The following is a 20221-nucleotide window of genomic DNA, read 5'->3' as shown; positions in this document are numbered from 1 at the left end:
TGGATAAATATTTATTGGATTTGTTACTATTGCTTATTCTTTGTTCCTGTTTTTATATTGTTCTCCCTTTCGGCCCCTTTTTGTTCTGCTGGAATATTTTACATGAATACATTTTCTCTTCTCCTTTGTAGATCACTTATACTTCCCTATTTTTTTTTGTGGTTGGTTGCCTTGGAGTTTACCATATACATTATAGCTAATATAAACATATTTTTTCTTGTTGGTTTCTCAAGACAGCATTTCAGTCTGTAGTCCTGGCTGTCCTGTAAACCTGGCTTTCCTTGAACTCACAAAGATTTGCCTGCCTCTGCCTCCCAAGTGCTGGAGTTAAAGACATCCACCCCCAACCTATAAACACATTTTCAGATAACACTGCTTCGAGAATATAATTTGAGCACCTTTACTATGACAGATTATTCTGATTCTTTCCTGCTTGTTCCTTGCATCATTGCTGTCGCCCATCTCACGTACATGTGCACACTCATAAGTTTGCATGTAATGTATTCATCAGTGTACATAAACAAATACATTGTTGTCACCTATCTCACGTACATGTACACACTCATAAGTTTGCATGTAATGTATGCATTAGTGTACATAAACAAATACATTGTTGTCACTGTTATTTTAAACAAATAGTTATCTATTTGGTCAGCTAAGAGTAAGAAAAGTTTTCTGTCAAATTCAGGCAAAAAAAAAAGAATAAGAAAAGTTGATTCTGAGCTTGGTATTTCATAACTCTCAGGAGTTTAGAGATTTAGAAAGAGGCCAGCCTACTTGTATATTAAGATGTCTCTTATATACATAATAAGGAAACAAGAGCTGAAGTTTTAGTTTATACCTTCACTTATCCGACCGAATGACTAACTATATCATACTGTTTACATTTCTTGTAAGGTAACTCTACTGATAGTTATCGTTATTGTTTGTTTCAGAAATAGTTTGGTTTTCTTCGTTTTTTTCATTTACATTAAGTTTATTTGTACCAGGACTGATGGTATAGAGAGATAAAAACCAGCATTTATCTAATTTTATTTAAAATTTTAAAAAATGACAACAGGCAACTTAGGTAACAAGTAACAGATAACAAAGACTTTGGAGAAATTAATTTACTGAGTACTGTAAATGATTTGTAAGGGTACTGAAGCCTATTAAGAATTTTTCATTTCCATAAAGAAATAGATGTAGTGCATTCTTACTCTAGAAACTGCACAGAGATTACCTTCAGGTTCTTGCTTTAGCTAGAAATTCTGAGACTAAGGTTCTTCCATGAAAGCTCTTTGTAGTCCTCATTTTTAGCATAAGAAGTCTTAAATACATCATTGCCATGGGGACAAGGGGAAAGAGATGAAATTGTCTATCTGGTAAAGTCCCAAGAGAATTAACTTAAAAGGGGTGGGGGTGTCTCTGTAGCCAAGTCTCTTGTCAAAGTCAGAGCAATCCTCCTGCCTTAGTCTCCCAAGTGTTGGGATTGTAGGCATGCGTTATCATGCCCTGCTTTCCTTTCCTTTTGAAGGATGACTTTTCATGGTACCAAAGTTCTATGTTCATCACTAATTTTCCTCTCAAAATATTAAATATTTCATTTTATTCTTTCACGAATGGATTCTAAGTTGTTAAGTGGAAGTCTTACCTAGTTTATCTTTAGTTTCTTCTTGAAGTTCACAAAGTGTTTAAAGTATTTGCATGGTATTTCAACTCAATAGTGTGAAAAACTGGAACCCAGCTCTTAAAGTAAGGGCTGGATGTGGCAATGCATGCCTTTTATCTTGACACTTTGAGGTAGAAGCAGATTGGTTACAGTAAGTTTGGCTAAACTGGTCCACATTGCAAGTACCTGGCTAGCCAGAACTATAATAGTGAGACTCCGTCTCAAAAAATGTTACTTCTTAATAAAATGAAGTTCATCTTGTCAACAGGTAATACATATGAGACAATAATTAAATAAAGGGCACTGGCTTGTTAGCAGTATGCCTGTTTAGTATTCATAATCACAAAGAGAAGGAGAAGGAGAATGGAAGAATATACTACTGGGGTGTGTGTGTGTGTGTGTGTGTGTGTAAAATGACTATTAGACCAGTCATACATGTTAGACTATCCTAACATCAGTCGAAATTAAAGTATAAAATATTTGTTGAGAGAAGAAAAGGTATTATAGTCATGATCAAAAATAGGTCATTAAACTCATTGTATTACCTGGCTATTTTTATTTCTATGTAGGTGGTAAGAGCGAATTGATATTATTAAATATTGATTCTCTTTTTACTCAGTTTAGTGTCTGGTCAAAGCATATAATGGTTAGCTAGGCATTACAGGCAGCTTCTTTAGTGAAGTTAATAGATTTTTGTAAGCTTTGTTCACATTTCATCAAAAAGTTATTAGGAAAGATAAGTAAGTAACCTGTAAGATCCTTTGAGATTCTCTTTGAATCTCTCTCTCTCTCTCTCTCTCTCTCTCTCTCTCTCTCTCTCTCTCTCTTTTTCATGTTCTTTTTTGAGTCAGGGTTTCTCTGTGTAACAGCCCTAGCTGTCCTGAAATTAGCTCCGTAGACCTTGAACTCACAGAGATCTTCCTTTCTCTGCCTCCCAAGTGTTGGAATTAAAGGTGTACACCACCACCACCCGGCTGAATTTGTTTCTTTATGATAATAGAACAGAGATTATGCTATCGTTTTCCTTCTTTTTAAATTAGAATACTGTAATCCTGCCTCCATCTAACTTTCTAAAATGTGTATGTATACATGTACACACAAGGTTTGGGGTCAGGAGAAGCACTACAAATGCAAAGAACAGATATGACAGCATTATCTGAACTTTTAATTTTATTTGATGATAGTCAGCTTTAAACATATAAAATTGATATCGGCTTTTAATATAGTTGTATAAAAATTTAGGTATGAAGCAAGCCCACTCTAGAATATTATTTATTCAAGGGTAATTGCCCTTTGTGCTTTCTAGGTTTCCAATTTTGTTGCACAACAAACCCATGACCATTTGTTCAATAAGTGTAATAATAAGTGGAAAAAATATCAGATGCATTAAGTTCATTAGAGGGCGGAGAACCTTGGTTCTAGACTCCTGCTGAGACTTTATGTGTCACTGTGAATAGAGGTTTGGTCTTTGTGGAAAGTGAGAGAGCTAACACTTCAGGCTTCTCCCTCCCTTAACTAATGTGCCTAAAGGGTGGAGTGCAATTGGTGCCTCTCTTCTGCAATTAAGATTAGAGAAGACTGATAAATTGATGAGAAGTTAGAGTGAAGTTAGTGAAGTACTGTACCTTCACAGAAGAATGGCCTAAAGTGGGTTAAGGGCATTCCTTTGACATTAATTTACTTGTCTCTCAGCTAATTCCCTCTTTCCCCTCCCTGCAGATAAGAAAACTAGTGTTGATTTAGCCAGGTATCTGTCTAGTTAATGGTAAAATTAGAATAGAACAGGAATTTGAGTTTTTCAGACTTCTTGTTTACTTCTAGGTAGCTCAAACTAGAGGATTCTTACACACTTGTTTCCTTAAGCTGATCTTTTTAGTGGCGAGATGATCTGTTACTCATTCAGATTTAGGACATGCAAATCGAAGATTTACTTATTTGAAATGACAAATTTAGACGCACAGATACACACAGTGACATACACATAACTAAAAAAATAAAAGTCTACACAAAAAGGAGACATTTAGTATGTATAATTTCAATACTCAACGAACTTAAAAACTTTTATTTTATTTTAGGATTAGGTATCACTTTATAACACTGTCTGGGCTGGAATTTACTGTGTAGAACAGGTTGGCCTGAACTCCTAAGTGCTTGCTGTATGCCACCACACCCAGGTTCCATGTAGTTCAGGCTTGCCTCACACTTGCTGAATAATTGAGAATGACCCTGAACACTGCCAGGTGTAGTGCTTTTGAAAGAACAAATTGGAACACAGACAGCAGTTAAAAGGACAACTACATGACAATGTGATTTCTTTTTCTTAAAAAAATACATTTATTAATGAGTGTGCATATATACTTCCCCAACACAGTTGTGTCATGGCACATTTGGAGGTCAGGTAACAACTTGTGGGAGTTGGTTTTTCCTTCTACAATGTAAATCCTGAGGATCAAACTCAGTTCTTTGAGGCAAGCACTTTTTTACCTGTGCTTCTTATAAGGTTTCTTAATATTTTGTATTTGAATGGATTCTTTTTCAAAACCAATTCGAGTTCAGGCTTTGTCCTTACTGGTAATAGTTACTGTTAGCATAGCTGCTAAATCATCTTTTAAAATACCCTTAGGGAAACATTCAGCTCAAGTTGTATTTTTTCAAGTAAAATTTTTCTGGTGTTTCTTAATCCTTCTGCTATTAGTGGAGAAATAAATTTTTGTGTTGGTTCATTTGAGTATTTACTTATAGCCAAATAAATTGGTCTTTAAAAAGAAGAGTACTTTTAGCCCTGAGTAATCTTAAATTGGCATCATATTAATTTTTAAACATCTTAAATTGGGAATGTTTGGCAAAAGAGGAAATATTACATTTTAGATCAGTAAAGAATATGATTCTCTGATAATTGCTCCAGAGTGATAAATGGAAACTACTATGTTCCATCTTTCCAGAACTTGTAACCTACTTGGGTGTAGGGCTAATGAGGCAAGAACACAAATAGCCATGACATATTGTGCAAGGCTGATGAATTGGTGTAGGCAGGTACATAGCGCATGACCCTTGAAGAGAAAGTAGTGTCTATTTTTTGTTTATCTTGCATAGCATCTTAACACTTTTGTTTTTAAAAAGAGCTGAACCAAAATGTGTGATGGTTATAGAAATGCAGAAAAAAAGGAGCGTGGGCTTAGAAAGCTTCCTGCAGGTATTTATATTGTAGAAAAACAACCTCTTGGGTTGAAATTGAATCAGGCAGCCAGCATAAATACCTGCAAGAGGTATGTAACAGCTTGGAGTAGTGAAGCCTAAGAACTCCGAAGGCATCTTAGCTTAAACTCTTTTCTAAGTTTATTTTGAAATTTGGTAATGGAAGGCTGTGTGGCATTGTGAATATAATTAAGATTCATAGAATTGTACAAGTTAAAGGATTAGAGGATAAATATTATTTCTGCTTTATCAAAACAAAAATGAAAACCTTCTGACACAGATACTGATGAATGTTTAATGGTGTCACTTTTAGTTGATGGATTGGTTGGTTACATGGGAAACTATTGAATTCATCTTCTATCAGGAGTTATAAATGCCTTTTCTTAGACATCTTAAGTTTATACGATAAATGAAATGAACAACTGGAAGCTTTGTCAGGTAGGGGGATAGCTGGTCAACTGTAGTGTCTCTGAATGTCCACAAGAGGTCAGGACACACTAATGTTAACGAATAATAGGCAGTTCCAGGATAGTCTTTTATTCCTTTTGTTCTCATGGTAACAAAAATTTTAAACATCTAGTTTGTTTTTATGTTTGTGTATGTGTATGTTTGTTGTGAGGGGCCAGGTGCAGGTACTCTTAGAGGCCAGAGGCTTTGGCTTCTTGGGAGCTTGAATTACAGATAATCTTGGGCACCTGACTGACTTGGGTGCTGGGAACAGAGCATGCTCTAACTCACTAAGACGATCTTTTCAACCTCCATTAAAAAAAAATCCTCAAACCCATGTTTTAGCCTTTTTATTTGGCAAGTAGTAGTGGTATTTGATTTGGAACTAAATTCTGATGTTTTCCTGATGTAGTTGTGACATTAACCAACTTCAGCTAAATTAGTTGGTACTGAGACATCAAAGTGAATGTGGATTTGAGAGAGCTTCACTCTAGTCCAGGCCGGCCTCAGACTCACTCAGTGTTTTAGCTTCAGCCTCCTCCTGAATGTTGTGATTATAGGCATAAGCTGTTATACCTGACTAATTGTTTAGGATTTGTTTGTTTACTTGTTTTTTGATGTAAGATTTAGAAATGAGTCTTTGTCTCTTTGAAGTATCTGAGGAGTAATTATTTTTCCAATATGTCAAACTTCTCTTTGTATTGAATAATTAATCATGGTTAGAATATGTTTAAAAAGGTAATTGAATAAGCCAGGAAAATACTTTAGGAAAAGTAATACATATGCACATATAATTTTAAAAAATCATCTTTTAAAGAATTATACAATTATTTTCAGTCCTTAGACTAAGTTGTATACTTAGTATAGTAATAAATAGTAGCCTATGCTTTATTATTTTAAGATTATGCTGAATTTTTGTATATTGACTTTCTCAACTAAATTATAACTTCCTAGAACAAAGACTCCCCCCCCCCCCCCCCCCCGCTGCCTATCTTGTTCCTCTTCTTTTTCTTCTTTTCTTCTTTTGGTTCCTTAGCTTATTTTAATATAATTTCAAACTTACAGAGAAGTGGTAATATCATAAAAGTGTGGACTTTTCCCTCAGATCCACTTGCCGTTTACATTTTGCTTAGTTGTCATTTCTTAATCACCATCTACCCACTATAGAGTGTTCTCCACCATGCATAACACACACACACACACACACACCTCTTTCTCCTTCAGTCTTAGGAAAACAACATTGCAGACATTGTACTCCTTTACAATGTACAATTCTGTACTCCTTTACACAAAATTTCTTAAAATTTTTTTACTGTACATGTCCTTTTACATAAGGACATGTGTGTTCAGAGTGTATGTTGCACATTAAAGCCTCTGAGCATATTCCTTTTTTATCCTCTTTTCTTCTTAGTCTTGAATCCCTATGTTCCCCTGAACAGTTTATGTCTACTTCCACATCATATATAAAAATGATTTTATATTTTTATATAAATTAAAATCTAGACTCACATGAGAAAACAAATGCTTTTGTCTTTCTGAGAGACTGGATTAATTTACTTAATATAATTATTTCCGGTTACATCCTACAAATCACATAATTTCATTGTTTCTTTACAGGTGAAAAAAATCCATCCTATTTGTATGTTACATTTTCTTTATCCGTTTTGTTATGCACTTTGATTGGCTTCATACTTAACTATTTTGAATAGTGCTGCAATAAACATTGACATTCAAGTATCTCTGATAACGATTTGAAGTCTCCTTTGGGTAAATAATATCTTGGAGTGTTATTGCATCTGTATCTTGCATAGTTGGAGGTATTTCTTGAAAGTCATCACATACTATATACTGAAGTTTGCTTTAGAATTACTTATAATATTAGAACAGTTTAGGAAATATTTCAACAAACCATTTTTGTGAGAAAGCTGATGAAAAGTAACTGGAAACAAAGAGCCAAAATTGTCTGAATAAATGATTAAAAACAATTCTGTTGTAATAGAAGAGAAATAAGTGGTTATCAGTAACTTTTTTATCCTTATGATCCCTTATTTCTTTATAGCATACTAGAATAGTATTCTAGTTTGTTCTGCCTTTAAGCAATTGGGTTGTAATAAATAAATAAATAAAGTACTACGAAGAAGTCGAGTATGATTGTGCCACCTTTAATCCCAGCTCTCAGAAAGCAGAGGCAGGTGGACCTCTGTGAGTTCAAGGCCAGCCTGGTCTACATAGAATTCTAAGACAGCTAGTACTACATGGAGAAACTCTACCCTCCCTCTTCAGTTTTATGAAGAAAACTAAAACCCTACAGGGGACAGAATGTCACAAGGATGGAATGCTATTTTGATGGGATGCTCACTTGAATGAAGCAAGGGCACAAAACTGCACATATCTGGAGGAAAGAGTTCCAGGTAGGAGAGTTGACATTGAAAAGACTGGAGGTTGGAGCAAGCCTGTATGTTCCAATAAGTAAGACAGTTGAGTCTATAAAACTGAAGGAGTGAGGAAGCAGGAAATGGTGAGGGGAGGTTCTTGAAGGCTAGGATTTTGCAGAGCTTTGTTTACCTGCCATTGTCTTTGGTCTTTATTATAGCTTCAGTAACTTTGCATGTTGGTGAATGATTTGAGGTACAGTATGTTCAGAACATAGTTGTCCTCATGTGACAAATCAGGAAACTTAAGTGGAACTTCATGTATTCTTTAAGATATCTAGCCTAATATTTGTGAAATTCTGTGTGAAGTCTTTGAAACTATATTTGGAGTATTACAGAGCCAGTCAGCACAGAGATTGACACTACAGTTATACTTTCTGCTAGTGTGTATTTTGAATCTAGTCATATTTGATAGTTCCCTTCTGTAGGGAACTGATCTCCTAGGTTCACCTGTTCCTTGAACTGAGGCTTCCTTCCTCATTCTGTTTGTCAAGATTGTCTTCGTTAATCATTTCTATTTTCTTATGTTATAGTCTAATTTTGAAGATTTGATTTCAGAGAATCACATCATGTATCATACCTTGTTCTGAATAATTTTTAAGATAAAGTTGTAACTGCTCATTCAACACAAATGTCTGTATTTCAGATGGAGCAATTATCAGATGAAGAAATTGACCATGGTGCTGAAGAAGACAGTGACAAGGAGGATCAGGACCTGGATAAAATGTTTGGAGCCTGGCTTGGGGAACTGGACAAACTGACTCAGGTTAGGATTACTGAAAAACTGGTTGAAGATTTGAAGCTATCACTGCATGTTTAAAGCTTAATGTACAAACAAAAGATACGAGTGCAAGCTAAATTTTAAAATGCTGGTTACAGAAAAAAAACATTAACAGGTAGAGGAATAGAAACTTTACAGTGCAAAATAATATAATCTGTGGTTATTATTTGTATATGCTTATGTGAGAATGTATGTGTGATATGTGTGCTTATCTGTGTGAATGTGTACATGCAAGGTAGAGACCAGAGGATATCCTCAGGACTTCTTCCTTGGAAGGCCACTACTTCTTTGAAACATAGGGTCCTATTCTCTCTTCTCTTCTTCCCCTCGGAGTATCCCCCTTTTAGTGAAGCAGAGTTAAAGATTTTTATTAAAGATAAGTTTAATATAGGTGTAAGCACCAGAACAGGATGGGAGGAAAGGTGCTCAGAAGAAGGTAGGGAAGTGTGGGTATGGATTCCCTAAGAGGAAGTCACCAGATAAGGTAGGTCTTTCCTTGGCATAATGCTTACTAATTAGGTTAGAACTGGAGAATCTTTCTAAATCTGCCTACCTGCTAGGATTACAAGTGCCCACCATTTAGATTTGGGTTTGAGAGTCAAATGCTTGCAAGTGCTTTGCCATAACTGACCTATCTCCCTAGCCCCTTTTCTGTGAATATTCTAAGGTTTAAAAAAAAGCAATTCTTTAACAGGGTTTCTGTTAATGTGAGAGGGGATTTGATACCTCTTTCATACATTTGAATTATAAGCTAAAACAATTTTAAAGTCTAAAAGTTTAAAAATTTAAATTTTGATATATTTTGTTCTGTAACAAATTTAAATACACCTTATGACATATATTGTTTGTATTTTCTTGCTCATAGTTTCAAAATACTGACAAAAGTTCATTCCAGGCTACATTTAAAATTGTTCTAAAGTTTTTGTTTTAGTTTGGTTTTTGCTGTTTTTTTGGATTGTGGATTGAGTGTGGTGGTGAGTGGTTGGTTGGCTAGTTTTTGAGATAGCAACTCATGTAGCTCCGGTTGATCTTGGATTTGACATGTAACTTGATTTCAGGGATGACCTTGAGCTGCCAGTCTTGTTATGTCTACTGCCCAAATGTTGAGATTACAGGCATGGGTCAGGCATGGGACATCACGGTGTGCGTTTGTTCATTTGTTTTGGATCATAGGTCTTAGTTTTCAAATTTTTATTATATTGTATGTGTGTTATGTGTGAGAGATAGGGGCTAGTGCATGCATGCCACAATTTGCATGTGGACATTAGAGTACAACTTTGTGGAGTCTCTCCTACCTTTATATGGATCCCTGGGATTGAATTTATGGCCCAGGTTTTCATGGCACGCATTTTACTTGCTAAACTATTATCCCCTATGCCAGGACACTTTTTAGAATAAAAAAAAATGCAGTTTTTACTTCCCTGGTTAATGTACTATGTATAATATATAAAGATGGTCATATTTATTAAAACAAATTTAATTTCATAATAATGAGACTGTTAAAACTTATTTATGTTTAAATAATTTCTTGGGGAATGCATAAGTATAAAAACCCATAACTAATGAAAAAGTAAAATGAAGGCTTAAAGTTCTAACTTCCTTCTTAGCTGTGGGTCAGTTTGAAAGGTAGATACTACAGAGAGGATAGGCAAGCAGGCAAGAAGCAAAAGTTTTTTTATTCCACATCCTTTTAAGTGGGCTGCCACCAGAAGGTGTGGCCCAGATTTACGGTATGTCTTACCACCTCATAATTCAATCAAGGAAACCCCTCACAGTTGTGCCCAACTGCTTGGGTTTAAAATACTTGGACCCTAGTCTGTAGCTCTTTTGGAGAGGTGATTGGTTGAATGAGTGGTCCAGCCTTGCTGGAGGAAATGGGACACCGGGCAGGTAGATCTTTGAGTTTGAGACCAGCCTAGTCTACAGAGCAAGTTTCAGGACTCCAAACTTAGGCAGTGAAGGACAGAAAGCTGGTGAAGATGTAATTGAATAAGGGGGGCATGTTCCAGCCCCAGCAAGCAGCAAAACTTGGCAGTTTCAGCCACATGGTTCTAGCTTTAGAATTAAGGATAGAAAAAAGGGTCATAGAATTTGTTCTCCATACCTAAAAAAAAGCCTCTGAGGTCAGGAATGTGTCAGGTATCCCTGAATGGAGGCCTAGTAAAGAGACCACTGTGTGAAGCTGTGAAGTTGAAACCTGGATTGTCTTGGAGACCCCAAGATGTTAGAGGTGCCAGAACAGTGGGATACCTGCTGAGGAGAGCTATTAACAGAGAGAGGAACCAGCCCAAGAGAATGAAGTGTGTTGCTGTCAACAAAGCTGAAAGGAGTTGGAGATTTGGAGTACTTCATCAGACATGGAAAAGCAGAATTTAGAATTTGCCCAGCTGGTTTTGGGTCTTGTTTTGGTCCAGTGTTTCCTCACTATGCTCTATGTATACATATTATCATTCCAAAATGCAGGGAGGGAGCATAGTGAGGAAACATTGGACCAAAACAAGACCCAAAACCAGCTGGGCAAATTCTAAATTCCTGTGCCATTATAGGATGGAATTCTGTAATCTGCTTTTTGATTTATATTTTTATAGGAGATTATAGTTAAAAGATACATGAATCTCAAGAAGAGACTCTGGACTTTAAAACATTGTTGAGACTGTGATAAACTATGGGGACTTTTGAAGTTAGACTAAATGCATTTTGCATTATGATATTATTACAAGCTTTTGGTGACCAGGGAGTGGAATGTGCAGTTTGAATGTAATAGGCTTCCATAATCTCATAGGGAGTGGCAATATTAGGGAATATGGCTTTCTTGGAGTGGGCCTGGCCTTGGAGAAAATATTTTACTGTGGGGGCGAGCTTTGAGGATTCCTGTGTGATAGTCCTCTTGTACACTGATTTGTCATTTGTATTAGTTTAATAAAATGCTGATTAGCCAGTAGCCAAGCAGGAAGTATAGACAGGGCGACCAGACTAAAAGAATTCTGGGAAGAGGAAAGGCAGAGACATAGTCACCAGTCAGACTTAGTAGAAGCAATATGGGAATACCTCAGTGCTTCGCTGAGCAAAGGTACCAAGCCACGTGGCTAAACATAAACAAAAATTATAAGTTAAGTTGTAAGAGCTAGTTAATAATAAGCTTGAACTAATAGGCCAAGCAGTTTGTAGACTATGCAGAGATTATCTTGCAGATAATCCTCCAGATTATCTCCAGAGGAGAGATTATCCTTCAGAGTGTTGAGACTAAAGGCATACACCACCACCACACCCAACACTGAAGTTCTTTTTTAAAACTTGAAGCTTATTTGATAGGACATTATATAGAAACTAGTTGTAAAAGACTATTCTATCTTTTCTTTCTATTGTAACTTTAAGTAGTTGAATTCCTTTTCCTCCTCGTCTCTTCTCTTTTTTCTTTGTTATTGTTGTAATTTTCTGTTTATGTATCCTTATTGTAGAAAGGCTACAGGTGAATAGTATTATGGTAAGAAGATAGTAAGGGCTGCAAGTATAATCTAGTGATAGATCTGAGTGTCTGCTATGCACAAGGCGCTGGGTTCAGTCCCCAACACCACAAAAGGGAGTGAGTGGGTGAGTGGATGGAAGAAGTTCAAGATTGTACTTTGCCTTTAATTATGGATGAGGCTATGATAGATCAAAAATACAACCATTTAATGAAAGAGATCACAAATGTTTTTTTGCCATGTCCATATTCATATGCTAGTTCCAAGTTCCAAAGCTACAGAACAAACCTTGGGGAACAAGTCAGTAAGCAGCACCCCTCCATGGCCACTGCATTAGCTTCTGATTCCAGGTTCCTACTCTGCTTGAATTCTTTTCCTGAATTCCTTTGATGATGAACAGTGATAGACAGTATGGCAGTTCACTAATCTTTTTGTGTAATGGAATTTCACATTAATATTACTTAAACTTTCGTTTTTTAAGAGTTTGGATTCTGACAAGCCTAAAGAACCAGTGAAAAGATCTCCTCTTCGTCAGGAAACAAATATGGCCAACTTTTCTTACCGGTTCTCCATATACAACTTAAATGGTAAGATTTGATTAAGAAAAGTTTAAAATAATATACTGAGTTCTATAATACAGAAATGATGAAAATGCAATTCTAAATATAAAACAGTGTAAAAATTATATACATAATTTGACTGAGTTTTGTTTCTCCTTTTTAAAATTTGTGTGTGTGTGTGTGTGTGTGTGTGTGTGTGTGGCGAGGCAGCTATGCACATGAGTGCTCATCCTTGCAGAAAACAGAAGTGTCAGATCCTTTTAGAGCTAGAGTTACAGGTAGTTGTAGTTGTGAACAATCTAGTGTGGGTGCTAGGAATTAAACTCAGGTCATCCAGAAGAAGAGCACATGTTCTTAGCCACTGAGCCATCTTTCTTTCCATCATGGGTTCTGTTGTTGATTTGTGCATATTAATTCAAATTAACTGGAAGAATTCCAGAAGAAAAAAGCAACTAGAACGTAACAAATAGTTTTCTTGTCTTGTATTTAATACTTAATACTATGTATGCTGATGAGAAAACCCACATCAATCTTATTGCATTGTTTTTTGACTGGATTAAAGTCCAAAGAAAATTGTTTTTAGTAATTTTAAATCAGCTGGTATGACCTTTCTTTATTGTACCTAGCCACTTCTTAGTGTTTGGAGTAAATATTCTAAGTTTTTTTTTACTTTTTTTCTCTTTATGCTCTTCTCTCTTTTGATAGTACTTTATCTACCTGGACATTGACTATATTAATTTGTTAGGGTTTCTATTACTGCAATGAAACACCATGACTAAAAGCAAGTTGGGAAACAAAGGGTTTATTTTATTTGGCTTACACTTCCATATCGTTGTCTATTAGTGAAGGAAGTCAGGACAGGAACTCAAACAAGGCAGGAACCTGGAGGGAGGATCTGATATAGAAGCCATGCTCCCATGGCTTGCTCAGCCTGCTTTCTTATAGAATCCAGGACTACCAACCCACGAATGGCACCACCCACAATGGATTGAGCCCTCTTCCATCAATCCATAGTTAAGAAAATACCCTAAAGCCAGCTCTTACAGAGGTGTTTTCTCAATTGAGGTTCCTTCCTTTCAGATTGTGTCAAGTTGACATAAAATTAGCCAGCATAACAGTACAAAGTTACCTGAGAGATTTGGTTAAAACCATGGCATAGCACAAGGTGTTTTCAGTATTTTGTCTTTGAACTTACAACCTTATTTTCCTTAATAGCATTCTTAAAAGATGGACTATTTGCTTCAAAAATTCTCTTAAAATTTTGAACAAAACCAACTAAGTACTTTATTTTATTGGTTTTAGACCCAATGAAATGTGTTTTTTTGCCTTTTTCCTACTGCCTGTGACTAATTTATCGTAGAATGTATAGATTTTGATTATGTTCTGGAAACTTATGCCTTCTTTGTAGAAGCTCTGAATCAGGGAGAGACTGTGGATCTGGATGCCCTGATGGCTGATCTCTGCTCCATAGAACAGGAGCTCAGCAGTATTGGCTCAGGAAATAGTAAACATCAAGTCACAGAACCTAAAGTCACTCAGAAGCTACCTAGCCGGCATACGTCAAAACATGGCTCTCTGAGAGGAATAGGAGTATCATCTTCTTCTAATAGAACAACTACTAAACCTTCCCATGCTAACTACTCCCTGGATGACATTACGGCACAATTAGAACAGGCTTCCTTGAGCATGGATGAGGCTGCTCAGCAATCTGTAGTAGAAGATTCTAAACCTTTAATGACGAATCAGCACAGAAGGACTGCATCAGCTGACACTGTGAATGATGTTGAAGTACACTCTATTAGTAATTCCTCCCGTTCGAGCATCACTTCTGCAGCTTCTAGCATGGATTCTTTGGATATTGACAAAGTGGTGCGCCCTCAAGAACTGGATTTGACAACATGTCAGGGACAGCCAGTTACTGAGGTAAATAGATGGAATTTACTTCCACTGTTATTTTTGACTTTAAAATACAGAGAAATGAGTGGGCTTTTATTTTGTCTTTTTGTTTTTAAACTGGCTTTCTTCTTTAACATAAAAATTTATCAAAAGTATTTCTCAGCTTAATAAGGCCACAGAAGAACTACATCACCAGTCATTGTAGTGTCATGAAGGTAAGTTAGAAGAGGGTTAGAGTCTTCTTTCTGTCTTCTGACTTGTTAGAACCTTTGAATTAATGCCAGTTATTTCATGTGATTAAAAAATGAATTATGATTTGCAAAACCATGAATAATTAATAAGCTGATAATTGTTTTTGACATGATTGAAGTGAGAACTTATGGCCATGTAAATCATCATTGTAATCTTTGAAGATTCTACTATTTGGAGTTTGTTCCATTTTATCATCAAAGGGTTAGTTAGTGTGATGTAGTAGAAAGAAAAGCTGGACTTAAAGAACTTGTGTGTTTGTCATTTGGTAGCCATGGAACCAGACAGTTTATCTAGACATCAGTTTCTTGTAAGAAAACTTGAATTCCCATTACCTGGTTTGCCTTCTCTTCCTCAAAGGGTCATTCATAGACTCGGAAGTGATTGGTGTGAGGGATGTAAGATGACATTTTCCTGAGTTTTTGGGTAAGGGTAGAAGATGAACTTGTGATAATAAAGTTAACAAAAGAAAGATTTCTTTCATCTAGAAGATAGCAATTTTTTGTATGATAGCAACAAGAAAGAAAATGAATGGAGCAGAACAAAGCCGGCCTTTCCAATGAGCTTGTGTTTATATACTCTGTGACAAAGCAGAAGAATGTATGCATTATTAGCACAAGTGTGGAATATTGTCAAACATCATTGAAAGAATTACAGAGAAACTTGAAATTACTCTCTGACATTGTTAGACTCTCCCGTGCCCAAATGATTTAATTCTTCAGATTAATTTAATCAGTAACTCTTGGTATTTACCCAAAGGCTTTTTTTTGGGTACTGTGGAGAGCAAAAGAAACATTAACCATCATGGTTTAGAGACAAATGAGCTATTGCAAAGAAAGGAAGCAAGTCATATGAACCTAAAGAATAAACCCTCATTTATCTAAAATGGCTCTAGCCTCCATTCTGTATTATATATATTATATATATATATATTATATATATGACAATTGAAATTTCTACTTTATGAGGAAGCCCAATGTCTTCTTTATGACCTAAGAATTCTACTTAGTACCAGCGTCTCAGCATTTCATTTCATGCTTATCAGATTTACCTGATGAGATTTAAGTAAGCAGTGTTTTATTAGAGAAGTATTTTTATCTTCTTTGTCTTATATGTTATTCTTTTCTGTCCTATTATTTTGAGTTAGATCAAAATTCATGAAAAACAGATCTGAACTAATTACTAAGGATATTCTGTGTGACTGTGGCTTTTGACTCCCTGTCCTGACCATATGTCTATCTGTAAAGTACAAACAACATAAGAGAGAATATAAAGTGAAGTGACCCGTCTCTCAGGAAGCACATGAAATGGTATCTGGTGATACCCATGGGTAAAGATAACAACATTTGGTGGTGTCATATTTAATATAATATTTTTCACATGGGGTTTGGTAGGTAAATCAAGTAATTGTCTAAAGTCTTAACTGGCCTCCTCTTTTATCTTGTCCAGAGCAGTTTTAAAAAATGGTTTAATAACTTGCTTCAGTATCCTTTATTCTTGTTATACAGCATTCTGATTAAAATTGAACAAACGAAGATGAGCTCATTAGATCCAAATTCATGTATCAAATAGTCTTAAAATCAGATACAATTTTTAAAATTATAATTAGCTTTTTATACATTGAATTAAATAGTTCTGTCAGACTTATGAAACATTTTCTGCCACACACATGCCATATTATGCTCCAAGAAATAAACACTTTCTAATCCCTGAGCTGGTGCTTTTAGCATTTATCTCCATATCATTAAATCACTTTGATCACTGTATCTCTTTTTTCCCCTTCTGTGTATATTATATACTGACTTTGGAAAGTGAGACTATTTTGAATAATACCTTTCACTTCTTTATTCCTGTTCCATCCTTTCTAGTTCTCCCTTCTTTTTCCCCTTTCTCACATTTAGTTATTGTTTGTTTCCTTTATTGTTTGTGGTCTTCGAGATCAAACCTAGGTCCTTACATGTGCTAGGCAAGCACTTACACACTCTTACCACTGAGCTAACCCCCAGCCCTTCCAATATACTCAGTGCTCTTATTATAATGACTATACACTTGAAGTTTGCTGCAAAATTGTATATTTTTTACTTTCTTTTAAGGGTTAACAGTTTGCTTTTAAACCACAAAAGTACTTCATTTTCTCTGTGTTTATCATTATTTCAGCTCTAATTTACTACAGTTGATTTAATCTTGGTTAGTTTGAACGGAAGTAATATATGGATTTCTTCCCTCTTAAAATTCATTTTCTTCCTAGTCTCTTATGTAGGATTATTTATGTCTTTTCTCTCAACCACTAAGTTTCTGCAGAGAAGCTTCTACGAGTCTCTGGCAAGAAGGGCCTGGCTGCCAGTATTTCAGCAGCCCATTAGGGAGAAGAAAAAGTTTGGATTTGGGATTGTTTCTCAGTGTGAACTTCATTTGATACTTTAGATTTCTCAACACAAACACAACTGACACTTTGGGCTCCATGGATTTTGGTTGTGAAAGGTTGCCCTGGATATTGTAGAATGTTTAGAAGTACCCTTATTCTCTACTCAGTAGGTGCCTGAAGATGGATACGTAAAAGAAATCCCATACTAGCTCAGAATTGAGAATAATAGAGGGTTATTTATTTAGGGGCAGACTCACAAAAAAAGTTCTCATTATAAAGTTAAGTCTATCACTTTTGGGATAATTGGTATTAATTTCTTCCAAAAAAAATTAGCACAAGCTCTTTGCCATGGTTCATTGTCTTCCTATAACTTTTATTTCATCAGTAGTAAAAGACACTATAATCTCTGCTGAGTCTATACCTGCTAATTGACAAAGTCTCAATTTACCTTTTATAATTCAGAGACTTTTGCACATAAGTTTTTTATTTTTAACTTGGTTTATGTGGTTAAAAGATCTAATCTAAGATAATATCGTCCCTCTGCATTAAAATTCCTGTAGGAGAAATTCTGAAAGGCAATATGACTAAAATACAATTAGGATTTGGATTCACTCTATCCATATGTGGCTCCTGTAATTTCTCCTCAACAATTGTCAATTCCTTTTCTGTTTCAGCTGTTAATTCTCTGGAACTATTCAAGTCTTTATCACCATCTAAGGTTTTGTTTAAATGAATTATTAGATCAGGTGTTATCCCAGCAGCTGGTCGTAGATGGAAAATGTCTCCTGACAATCTTTGAAAGTCGTTAAGAGTCCGCAACCGGTCTCTCCTAATTTGTACTTTTTGTGTTCTAATTTTATGTAGACCTATTCTATAACCTAGGTAATTGGCAGAATCTCCTCTCTGTATTTTTTTCAGGAGCAATTTGTGATCCCCATTTTGGCAAAACTTTCTTTACTTCTTAAAACATTCTTTCTAAAGTATCTATGTTTGAATGAGATAGCAAAATGTCATCCATGTAATGGTAAATTATAGACTTAGGAAATTGCTTACGTATTTTTTCCAAAGTATTGACACAGAGTGGGAGTCCAGTAATATCTCCTAGTAGGCTGAGAATTATTATAAGTAGGCACTGTGAAGGCAAGTTTTTCTCTATCTTTTTCTTGTAAAGGCATAGTGAAGAAACAATCTTTTAGATCAATAACTATGATCACTACTACTGCTTCTGAGGACTAGAGCTTCTATGGCAGAGCTCGGTGCTGGTCTGCTCTTCTCTGCAGCTAGTTCTGTGTTCAACTGTTATTGGACCTTTCAAGGAGGGTACTACTCAACCATATACTTTGTACCTTCCAGAAATTGTCCATGTCTGCTTGTAAGTTTGTCATTTTTTAAAAAAGCTCTTTATTTACCAGGCTTTGAAAAGAGTAGAAATTCTTCCTTAGCCCTCTTTCTCACTGTAGCCTCTTGACTGTGGAGTGCCCCATAGTGGAGTCTTCAGACTAACTGTTTTGATCATATCTTTCTACACTGACAACTCCCAATTTTTTAAACCTACTTAAAATTTTTTTATACAATATATTTTGATCATGTTTTTCCTTCCCACAAATCTTCCTTATCTCCTTACCCACCCAACTTTATGTTCTTTTCCTCTCTCTCTTAAATAAAAATAAAACAATTAAAAAAACAAGAAATAGACACACTAAAAACAAATTCACAAAAGCAAAAAACTCATAAAGCCAAAATGTTCAAACAAAGCAAAATGAGTTAGAAAGTCTACAGAAATACTGAGTTCATTTTGTATTGACTCCTGGGCGTGGTGTCTTCCCTGAGGTATGGTTAATATACCCTGTGAGATGCTAATGGAGAATTTTCCTTTGCCTAAGGAAATGGCTTCTTTAGAGTTGGGGCCCAATGTCACTCCCCCCTCTTAGTGCTGGGACTGGCTTGAACCTGTGCACACCTTGTTTATGCTGCCACAGTCTCTGTGAGTTTAGATGTGCATCTGTCCTGCTGTGTCTGGAGTGCTTACCTCATTACTCATTTTATGTGTACTTTCCCCATAAACTACTTGAGAGTTGGCTGCATTAGTCATGACCCTTTTCTGTTTGTCGTGGGTACTACTGTTTCTGTTTCCTAAGAACTATATTGACCATATAGAATTGACAGACCTTATTGATCTGGTAACTGAAACAGTGCTAAGAACATGTTTAATGGGGATACATAGAAAAATGAAAAGTCTTTATCTGACCAAGCATATGATATAAAGACAAAGCAGAATTAATTATCCATTTCATAAGTAGTTTTGTAAATATTCCATAGATACTCAGTGCCTAGATACTACACTGGAATGGAGAGGATAAATTGTCATTATTGGGGACTGAAGAGATAGCTCAGTGAGTTAAGTGCTTGCTGGACAAGCATGAGAACCTGAGTTTAGATCCCTAGTATCCATGTAGGAACTGGGCATGATGATGTAGGTTTGTAACCCCAGTGCTTAGGGCAGTGATTAGGTGGATTCTAGGGGCTTGGTAGCCAGCCAGTCTTGCCAAATCAGTGAGCTCCAAGATTAGTAAGAGACCGCGTCTCAGCAAGTAGGGTAGAGAATTATTGAGGAAGACATCAGACACCAACCTGTTGTTGGTGCAGGCTACTCATTCGTTCCTGGCTGGTGCAGGCTACTCATTCGTTCCTGGCTGCCCAGACTTGAAATAATCACACAGAAACCATATTATTTGCAATACTGTTTGGCCAGTAGCTTAAGCATATTTCTAGCTTGCTCTTATATCCTAAAGTAACCCATTTTCATTAATTTGTGTATTGCTACGTGAATGTGGCTTACCGGCAAGGTTCCAGCAGTCTGTCTCGGCCGCAGCTACATGGGATCTTACTGATTCCGCCTACTCTGTCTATATCTCTTTCAGCCTGGCTTTACTCTGTTAAGTCATTGGCCGAAAGCAGTTTCTATATTAACCAATAAAAGCAACCCATATACAGAAGGATTTCCCAAACCAACCTGTGATGTTCATAGACACACACATACACAGCATCACCCCTGCAAGGTTGAGGGGAAAGACTGCAGAGAACTAAGGACTGGGAAGTGGAAAAACTGCCTAGTATGGATTCAGGAAATTTGGCAGTACAGAGAAATTAGAGGCAGGAGGAAGGTTAGCCAGGATAGTTG

General features: G+C 36.1%; 1 protein-coding gene across 10 annotated transcripts in view; it reads left to right on the top strand.

The window, feature by feature from the left end:
- Positions 1–20221, top strand: part of Raph1 (Ras association (RalGDS/AF-6) and pleckstrin homology domains 1) — a 75214-nt gene that overhangs the window by 15061 nt on the left and 39932 nt on the right. For all 10 annotated transcript variants that reach the window (XR_015005120.2, XM_048458912.3, XM_048458910.3 and 7 more), the window contains exons 2-4: positions 8372–8491; positions 12452–12557; positions 13939–14453. Coding sequence is in view for 9 of the 10 variants with exons in the window: in XM_048458912.3 (XP_048314869.3) it covers positions 8372–8491; positions 12452–12557; positions 13939–14453 (741 nt within the window). In the remaining variant the exon portion in view is untranslated. The remainder of the gene's footprint in view (positions 1–8371; positions 8492–12451; positions 12558–13938; positions 14454–20221) is intronic.

This window comes from Myodes glareolus, chromosome 1, assembly GCF_982192425.1.
Source record: "Myodes glareolus chromosome 1, mMyoGla1.1, whole genome shotgun sequence".
Classification (NCBI taxonomy): domain Eukaryota; kingdom Metazoa; phylum Chordata; class Mammalia; order Rodentia; family Cricetidae; genus Myodes; species Myodes glareolus.
This window is presented reverse-complemented; position numbering and strand designations above follow the sequence as displayed.